A 10386-nucleotide genomic window follows, 5' to 3' on the forward strand; every position below is an offset into this window, starting at 1 on the left:
ACCCTCAACAATAATTTATCATAATTATCAAATTTTTAACTAGGATGTCCTTTACACCACTAGGCTTAAGTTCATAAATGCTACGTTTAAGGTAAACTCTGTATTTAAAGCACAATTATGATCACATAATGGACAAAAGCTGAAATAAACAAGGAAAAATTAAGTGCAGTGGGTTAATGTGTAGTTCACAAATTTTATATCATTTACAATGAGTAAATTCAAAAAATTTTCTGTTTTGTCCTAATTGTCTTTTGATCAACATAGCTACCAGAAGAATGAAAGCATTATTTTAGCAAGTAGGATGTGAGAGTAGCATATTGGAAAGCAGCAAAAAGCAGAACTAGTAAGATAAAAATGACTTCATCTTATAGGTTATTTTCTGACTATGATCCTAAACCATTTTAGTAACAATGTCAAATGTAAATTGTTCTTACCCTAACATTTAACAGTGCTGGAGTAGGTACTGTCTCTTGTTCTGGTTTAACAGGAACTGCTGCTTCAGTCTCCAAACCCAATTCTAACGCACTAAGTGGCACTGACTGGAGAGAAAATAACATCAGAGAAAGAAATAAAATATGATGGGAGTGAACTGTTTTAAGAACCAAAGATGTATTCATTTTATCAAAACAACAAAAACAAAAAAGTTTTACCCTCAAAAAAATATGATACCAAGTATAAAGTAATAATCTTTCCAAGTACAATATCTTCACAAAATTATGCTAACACCAGAATCTTATTTTAACTTTCAGAGAAAGTATATAGTGAAACCTCAGAAGGTCCCCAAGAAGTACAAAGACAACTAGTAAGGAAATTAACAACCCTCCCACAAGAGCTCTAAATAATACGTCTCTCTTATATAAATATATATGTATATCAGAGCAGAAAATGTCTTAATTTTTCACTGCAAAAATGTCCCTCTCATGAATGAAGACTAATAACATAAAAATAACATGCACATGCATATTTAAAATTATGTCTTGGGGCGCCTGGGTGTCTCAGTCAGTTGAGTGTCCGACTTGGGCTCAGGTTATGATCTCATGGCTCAGTTAGCAGGTTTGATCCCTGCATCAGGCTCCCAGAACCCACTTAGGATCCTCTGTCTCCCTCTCTCTCTGCCCCTCCCTAACCCACTTACACACGTGCGCTCTCTCAAAAATAAACATTAAAAAAATTTTTTTAATGTATCTTAATACCTATTTCTGTAAGGAGAAATGAAATTTAAGCAATCTACTTTTTACAGAGGCTTTGGAAAACTCTTACCTGCTGAACTGGAGGAGTAGGTGTTGGAGTTGCAAGCCCTGCATCTCCACCATCAATATCAAAAAGGTCATTCGGACTAATTCCACTCTCACTCAAAGCAGCAAGCAGTAAATCTTGCCCTGGCTCCACCATCTTTAGAATAAAAGATTTAATGTTAACATAAAAAACTTAAAATGACAATTAACTCTCTTCTAAATATAAACGAACATTTTCTACTAGATCCATTCACTTGATATTTATGAAGAACCTGTTACATATCAAGTAAGAACGACTAACGAGAAATAGTCTCTGATTCCAAAAAATTCACAAGATGGAAAGGACAGAGAAATATGTAAAACACAGCAAGAGTATTTGTGCACAAAATGTGGTGGGAACACAAAAGCAATGTTAAACTTGGCCTGGGGAGAGAGGGACAAAGACGACCGGGAACTACTGAGTCTCAAGGAAGAAATCACCAGGTGGGGAAGCATCTTCTGCACAGTGCATTAAAATTTATGGAGGCATGAAAGACATTAGTACTTTAAGAACAACGTTTATGAGTAATTTACCATTGGTACGGAAGCTCAGAACAGAAATCCAAGGCTCAGATAGGTGATGACGAGAGATGAGGAAAATGTCACCCACAACCTTCTATACAATGCTAGAGAGTTCACTTAATCCCGTGGGTGGTGGGGGTCACTGAAGAGTTATCAGATAGAAGACTGCAGAACACAGTCAGATTTGTGACAGGTTACTCCACAGAAGTATGGAAGCAAACTGAGAATGGGTAGAATAAGACCAGAAGCAGAGAGACATTTTAGGAAACCACTACACACACCGAGAGAGATGATGTGCTATAATAACAGAGTGTGGAAAGAAGGGGGGATGGATTCCAAGATATTTAGGAAGGACAATCCATAAGGCTAAGTTTATACAGAAGCTCTTAAGATCAAAGAAAATATGAAATACACAAAAAGCATGAATTGATGGACGACTGGAGATAAGCCAACACAAAGTGAAAAAATAAGCATTGAGCCCAGGAGACCCAAAAAGGAGTTATATGGTTTAGTAGGGGAAAATGAAGCAAGCAAATACATTTCAGGTTTGGGTTTTCCAACTGTACTCTAAGGAACCAATGTACTTTGATCCAATGTATCAAAGTAATTTAGCACCAAAACAGATTTTTATCCATTTTGTAGAGGGAAAAAAACAACTTTCTCAATTTTTAACTTTTGTCATTATCTGAAATAACCAATTTACATACATAAACACGAGAAAAAAAATGACTGTACTTGTTTTTCTCAAAACACTAATTTCATGTTACATAAATATACTAATTTTCAGCTAGTTCATTTGTTCTCAGGCTGTGTGACAGAATTTAATGCCAGTGTTTTCATTATGTCCTACTAAAAGAAAGGTGTTAGTCACTGTGACCATGACTTCCAATGTGCAGAAATACTGTTTCAAATGAAAGCAAGATACTTAACAGAGAAATCCTCTACTAGGTAGGCCTATGTCACAGGAGCCTAAGTATCAATTAGAAAGAAGTTCTAACAGAAACATGAATGAGTTTAAGATAGAAACCACAGATACCCAGAAATGAAACTAAGGGCAGACTGTTTAAAGAGGGTCTTAAACAGCCCCAAGGAAGAGCAGATAAGCCGAATGAGATTCCCCCAAAATTTTTCAGAAAAAGGAAAAGAAGTCTTTGGAATACATTTTGAGCAGGAAGAAGGACAGAAAGGAAATTGACAACTAAGTATCTTTTACAAAGCTCACAGTGTTAGGCTCTTCATGTACACTATGAGCCCACAACAACCCCGAAAAAGGTAGGTATTATAATTCCAGAGATGAAACTGAGGCGCAGAAAGCTTATATTACCTACACCTACCCAGATCTAGACTGTTCAAACTCCCAAAGCCCATGCATTCTCTTTCCAATGAATAGATCAAGAAGTCAATGTTGCTAACCTAAGAAGTTTCAATACTTAACTTTGGAATAAATGCCAGTTTGAGATTAAAATCAGAAGGAAGACAGATCATTGCACAGCAAGATGGAAACGGTATGAAGGGAATGAACAGAGGAGACAAATAGGAGAAATGTCCCAATGAAGATGTAAAATAAATAGCTGACCATATTTTACAAACTAATCCTAGTAATGTAGTACCAACATGTACTGAGAGCTAAGCCAATGCTTTAGAAACATTTTCAGGGGCGCTCGTGTGGCTCAGCCAGTTAAGTATCTGACTCTTGGTTTCGACTGAGGTCATGATCTCACGGTTCGTGGGTTCAAGCCCCACATCCAGCTCTATGCTGACGACACAGAACCTACTTGAGATTCTCTCTCCTTCACTTTGTACCTACCCTGCTCACTCGAAGTAAATAAACATTTAAAAATAAAAAATAAATAAAAACATTTTCAATCCACAAAATACTTCACTAAGACCAGTGACCTGGGGGAATGTGTGGTGGTCCTGGTCTGCTTGCTATGACTAACCCTGACCTAGATTGATTGATAAAACTCCAGAAACTATCAAAATGTCATCTTTTTAAAGTCAATATTAGAAATAATGATTTACTTACATTTGAAATAAAAATACATTGTTTTGGGGCGCCTGGGTGGCTCAGTCGGTTAAGCGGCCGACTTCAGCTCAGGTCACGATCTTGCGGTCCGTGAGTTCGAGCCCCGCGTCAGGCTCTGGGCTGACAGCTCAGAGCCTGGAGCCTGCTTCAGATTCTGTGTCTCCCTCTCTCTCTGCCCCTCCCCCGTTCATGCTCTGTCTCTCTCTGTCTCAAAAATAAATAAAACGTTAAAAAAAAAAAACAACGTTGTTTTGAACCAGTGACACCTAAACTACAGACCAAGGAACGCTTGGGAGGCCAAGGGATCCATTAATCCACTAGAGGCACACCAAGCCCTACCTAATTATACTAAAAAGTATAAAAACATCATTAATGAAAAAACATCATTGAAAAGCATTACTAAATTCATGAGAGGTTTTTGAAACATATTTTCTGAACAGTGAGAATTGAAAGTACAAAAATATTATCAGGGAAGGGAAAAATTTGGGAAAAACTTGGTATTTTTACAAGAAATAACAGCACAGTTATAAATAACACTCAATGACCTACTGAAAATTCATTCACAGGAATAATAATTCGAGACCTCTAACCTCAGTAGTGACTTAGTAACGACAATGACTTTTACAAGCTGTTAATGAAGGAGATTTTAGGTTTATACACATCTTATACACAAAATCTAGGGATCCTTTTTTTTTTTTTTTAATGTTTATTTTTGAAAGAGAGACAGAGCATGATGGCGAAGGGGCACTCAGAATCTGAAGACACAGAATCCGAAGCAGGCTCCAGGCTCTGAGCTGTCAGCACAGAGCCTGATGCAGGGCTCGAACCCACAAGCCATGAGATCATGACCTGAGCCCAAGTAGGACACCCAACTGACTGAGCCACCCAGGCGCCCCTAGGGATCCTTTCTTAGTCAACTGGGCACAAATTCTTCACTTGCACTTTTTTGCAGTGAAAAAGGGGGAAAGGGATATGGAGGAACATCTAATGCCATTAGGCAATACTCTTAATATTTAATTTTCCTATTCTGAAACTATTACAGACTCACAGAATTTCAGTGTTCAGGCGAAGAGAGCTCTTAAAAAGGTTGTATTATTCAATCTTCTCCTCACCTTACGAGTAAGATTTATTGAGAGGAAAAACAACAATTTTACTTTGAACCCTTTAAATACAATATAAATGCAAATACTGTTAGATAGATATAAAAGAACTGTGTTACAGTGTATCTAACAAAGGATTTCGTAGACCTTAGGTGAAGTTGAACATGTAGCAATGTTTAAACAAACCCCAAAATTGCTAACCTCAGAGTGACTCTATCTGAAACAATGAACAAAAGGTTCCATTTCTATCCTAAATAAACACATTCAAAAATACCACCTATTTCAAAATAGTACACCTATGAAAGCATCTACGATAAATAAGAAACAAGGACACAGTAGTAGAAATGAAGAGCCATCCTTGGCAAGAAGAGAATCCTGAGAAACAAGAGCCAATCAGAAGAATGCAAGGGTACAGTTCCCACTGAGAATACCAACACTGAAACCTATCAACCAGGACAAGATTGCTCTTGTTGAGACCTAAAGCAGATCTTTATAGCTCTGGGCAGATACAAGGGGTCTATCTGTAGCAGTGGCAAGTGTGCAGACAATGGGGTCAAACAATATCTGGGTTCAAATCCTGGCCACATCATCCACTAGTAGTACAATACGGTCAAATAATAACTTATGTGATCAAGTAATAACTTGTTTCCTCAAATGGGAATAAAAACAGAACCTATTTTACAGGATTGCTGCTGCATAAATGCTACATTACTAGCTATTAAATATCATTTGGATAAATATTAGTATCACATCAAAAATACAGGTTTTCTTCCACATCACTGATCCAACGCTTTATTCCCTAAAATACAACTTTACTTGTGGGCAATCTATTCAATAACTTCCACATTAGTTCTATAAAATACGAGTTCCTTTTTACCTATAAGTGTCAGATACTCAATTTGTCCAGCTAATCAGTTAGGTTGCCTAGAGAAGACTGGTAGACCTCTTTATGTAAAGCAAGTATCTTTCTTTGCCTGAACTAATAACAAACAGGACTTTTTCTCCTTAACAATGCTAAGTATGTCTGCCTTTTAACTCCGCTTCAACTTTGCTTTTACAAAGCCCACACGTAACGAATGACATTTAGTTTAAGAAGTTGAAGGATAATGATCCACTCAGAATTTAGCTAATATAATCTATGAACAAGGTATTTATTTAGTGTCTACTGAATGCAATTCCTTAATTAAGAACATCAGGAGAGGGGCACCTGGGTGGCTCCGTTGGTTAAGTGTCCAACTCTTGGTTTCAGCTCAGGTCATGATCTCACATTTTGTGAGTTCAAAGCCCCACATCAGGCTCTGCGCTGACAGTGGGGAGCCTTGCTTGGGATTCTCTCTCCCTCTCTCTCTCTATCCCTTTCATGCATGCATACTCTCTCGCTCTCTCTTCCTCTCTCAAAATAAATAAGTGAAACTAACAACAACAAAAAAAAGAACGTCACGAGATATAAAAGATAATATAAAAAATTCATGAACAAGGATTTTCATTACCTTGAGGAATATAATTTGTATTTTTTAATAGCTATTTTTCAAGGGAGCAATTGCTCACTGAAGTTTGCCTCTTCCTGCTCTCACTACAAAACTTATAGGAAGAATGGATTCACAAAGGAACGTGCAGATAACAAAATTTCAAATATGCTTTACAAAAAAAACACATGAAAGAATGGAGGGGGTGGGACAACTTTCTTGATTACCACCATCAAATCCAGATGGTTAGACACCTTGAGATTTACTACAGTGTTGATTTTTTTTCTCTTTTAACCCTCCAGATAACCCATGAATAAATATTACCTGTTATCCCTTTGTCACAGATAAAAACTGAGCCTTAGAGAGATGAACTGTAACAAGGTAACAACAAAGCAAGCATGGAGCAGAATTAGAAACCTAGGAGCTCTGACCCCACATCCCCCCAAGATACTGTACTCTTAACCCTAGAACATATTTTTCAATCTGCTGGTCACACCACAGTGAGTTGTCAAGTCAATTCAGTGTATCATGATCAGCATTCTTAAATATTTCAATACAGAACAGAAAACTAGCGCAGAGTGCGTAGAGAGGATAAACATTTCACGACATGACTTTTTCAATTCCGTGTGTGCGTATATACTAGATCACAACGTAAAACATGTCATTATGTTTACACAACGTAAAAATACCACGGGATGCAGTAAAAAGGTTTCAAAATCACTACTCTGTACTATACACTGCCTCCCCAGAATTAAATAAGCAAGCTAACTTGATGGGTTCTGTACTGTACTCATAAAACCAGAGTTCCTGCTCTTCAAGAGCCTATCTTTCCATCTACACAAAATTTCAGTGGTATCCCAAGACTGTCCTAATAAGTTCAACGACATCAAAGTCAATCTTCAGCATTAAAAAAAAAAAAAAAAAAAAAAAAAAGACAACTGCAAAAACTTTAGGATCCTATCATTTTGGTAACTACGTAGCTATTTCATGTGAAAGCAGTTCTTCTCAGAAAGTATCTTTACACTAATTTTAGGCAGACAAAGCACGGGAACTGAGAGACTCATGAAGTCAGGGTACCTGCAAGACCAGATCTCAGATCCGAGCGTTCAGGACCTTCACAGGAGGCAAGTCTCAAATCAAAGCTCAATTTAGAAACTAAGAAACGCAGAAATGCATCTGCAGCCAGTCTTTGAGATGAATCATTTTAAAAAGCATGAAAGAATCTCCACACTGTCCGTTTTTAAGCAGTACGTAATTTCAGCAAAGCCCTTAAGTAAAACTGCCAGACGCTTAACAGCATTCAATGAATGAATGAATGGGACTGTCAGCCACCAACTAAGCCTCCCCTCCTAATACTTACCCACAAGCTAGAGTAAAATTCACTTAAAATTCTATAGACAACTGTGTGTAATTAAGTTAGCCTGGGGGACAAAAGAGCAGAAGCCAAAAGAATATAGATGTTTTTCCAGATAAAGGAAATTTTGGAAGCAGCTTCTTTAAACGCGAAAATGAAACGTTCCCTTGCTCTCAAAATCACGGTCCCATGCAAGGCACCCATGCCAAACTTGCATTTTGTCCTAGAAATTCTATACAAACTGTCTTTGGGGCAATGATCCTGGCTTTCCCCGCAGCTTACGGAAAAAAAAATCACTTGATTGCCGTAAATATACTGGGGGAAAGGAATCCCTTCGCACTGTTAGCTGGCTCGTGTCTCCGAGTCTATCTGCTCTAGGGCAACTCCGGATTTGACAGCTTTCTAGACCTTCCTGGCCGACTCTGTACAAGCCCTACTTCGTCCCTAATCATGGCTGTCTGGAAAAAAAAAATACAAACAAACAACCATTTAACCCAACATCAACTGCTAATAATCAACTCTCAAAGGTCAAAGGGGACCCAGCTTTTAACCTTCCCTCAGCAACACGTGTTTAGTACAAACTTCCGGGTGCGGTTACAATTGGCTGCGCAATTCAATGGATAAAAACGTTGCTTTATTTGACTCTCATTTTCTTGGCCCTTCTTTCCCCACGTTTCTCAACCAGCGACTCCCCAAAACAAAAGCTTCCTACAGTAAACGGAGCCCGCACATAAAAAGGGCTTCTCTGTGCGAGGATCAAGTTAGTGGTCCGCAAACATGAACCAAACAGCAGCACAAAGCCGGGGTGGAAAGGGGAGGAGCTGGATGCCAGGGTCAGGAAAGAAACAATCACAAGGGTTCGGGCACATCCAAATCTCCTCAGCGGTTAAACCGATCCCAAACCACTTCAGGGAAACCACCAGCAAGCACTGGTTTGGGGAACTTTAGATGCTCGTTACGCCAAGCACTCTTAGAGCAAGCAAATCCGCAACCGCCTTTCTCTGCATAGATGCTTAGGGTCTGGGAGGCGAGCGAGCTGGAGACAAAATTAACCTGATCGCTCGGTGAGGCTTGAAGGTGGCCCCCACGTGTCCCACGTACCGCTTCGACACCCTGAGAGCGAGGTAATCAGAAAACTGCAGGTGTGGGGTCCAGATTTGGGGCGCTCCCATCGCCTCCCGCACTCGTCGTAAGCCGGGGGCAATCCTCCGACAGGAGGACTTTTGAAGGATTGCGGAGCTCACTTTCCTGCGGGTCCGGGACCTCGCAGTCCTCGAGTGGAGCGGGGAAAGCAAGGGGGGCGACCCAAGTAGAGTCGGAGCCGGAGTCCGCAGACCTTGCCTCCCCGCCCAAACTGGGTGCCTCCGGCCCGGGACAGCGGGGCCCCCGGGGCCCGAGAGCCCCACGCGCAGCGACCGCAGGGCCCGGCGCTGACGGGCGGAGGAAGCGAGTGCGGCGGGGCTGCTGCTGGGACCGTGCCCCCGAGAACCCTGGGGCGCGCAGCTGAGGGGGCGAAGAGGGGCGAGGGAGGCCCCAAGCCGGGGTGAGGTGGCTGCCCCCCCCCCAGCCCGGCCCCACACGGCCCCCTGAGGAGGGTGGGAGTGGGAAGCTGGCTGTCCGGGAGGGGGAGTGTGGAAGCAAAAGAGAGCTAAGGAAAGGACTTACTTTCCCCGCGGGATCCGACGCCGGAACAGCTTCTCCCGGGTGGCGAGAGCTTGAAGAACTAGAGGCGACTGGAGCGGAGGCGGCGGTGGCGGCGGCAGCAGCGGCGTCCGGCTCTGCCTACCTCCCCGCCGCCATCTTGACGCCCCTCCCCCCGGCCCCCCCCCGCCCCGCCAGAGGGGAGGGGGTGGGGCGACGGATGAGGCGCCGCGCGCACGCAGCGCGCGCCGCGCGCCCCACGTGACTTCCTCCCTTCCCCCCCCACCCGCTCCCCAGCGCCCCCCTCCGCCCCGCCTCCCTCCTAGGTGAAGGAAGATGATTTCCCCCCCCCATCTTGACCGCCCCCTGCCTTCGCTGCCAAGCACGGACTCCGCCGGCCCCAGCCGACCCGGTACCAGTGGTTGGATCCAAGAGAATTCCGGAACCCAAACGGTCCTTTACCGCGTCTCCGGGGTGGGCGAGGGGTGAGGGGGCCGGGTTTCCGAGAAGGGGGAGGGGGGAAGGCGAAGGCCTCTTGGAAGAGTCACGTGTCTACTGCTTCCGCCGGCGCTCAAACACCTCGCGAGAATTCCGTTCCCCCTCCCTTTCTGCCCCGCGGGCCGTCGGGAGGAAGGTCCGCACTCTGGTTTTGCCACGAGGAGGTCAGCCGGTGGGCCGGGCGCATGCGTCCCACACCTGCTTTCAAAAGTCGGGCTAGGAGGGGCCCGAAGCTATTTTCAAAACCTTTTGGTGTGTGGCTTCGGCCCAGGAAGTTACCTAGTGGCGTCTCTATCAGTTTGGAAAGCTCTTCATTACCCAGTCAATCCGAGAAAAAAATATTCGCTTATTCTTTGCTTGTTAGGCTCGCTCAAAGCACTTTATTCAATATGAAACCGCAGTATAACTCGGAGACCTTCGGCTGGTCCACTGTCATTATCATACCCTAAGGAGTGTGAGCAGAGTCAGCCCCATTTCTTTTTTCTGAACTATTGCTCTTGATTAA

General features: G+C 42.5%; 1 protein-coding gene across 3 annotated transcripts in view; it reads right to left on the minus strand.

The window, feature by feature from the left end:
* Positions 1–9562, minus strand: part of SBNO1 (strawberry notch homolog 1) — a 53648-nt gene extending 44086 nt beyond the window's left edge. For 2 of the 3 annotated variants that reach the window (XM_030335747.1, XM_030335745.1), the window contains exons 1-3: positions 9408–9561; positions 1261–1392; positions 435–539 (exon numbers count right to left, since the gene is read on the minus strand). In XM_030335747.1, coding sequence (XP_030191607.1) covers positions 435–539; positions 1261–1392 — 237 coding nt within the window. In that variant the 5' untranslated portion in view covers positions 9408–9561. Of the gene's footprint in view, positions 1–434; positions 540–1260; positions 1393–9407 lie in introns of all 3 variants that reach the window. The other variant, XM_030335746.1, reaches the window with a different exon arrangement.
* Positions 9563–10386: the final 824 nt, after the last annotated feature.

This window comes from Lynx canadensis, chromosome D3, assembly GCF_007474595.2.
Source record: "Lynx canadensis isolate LIC74 chromosome D3, mLynCan4.pri.v2, whole genome shotgun sequence".
In the NCBI taxonomy this organism is placed as follows: Eukaryota; Metazoa; Chordata; class Mammalia; order Carnivora; family Felidae; genus Lynx; species Lynx canadensis.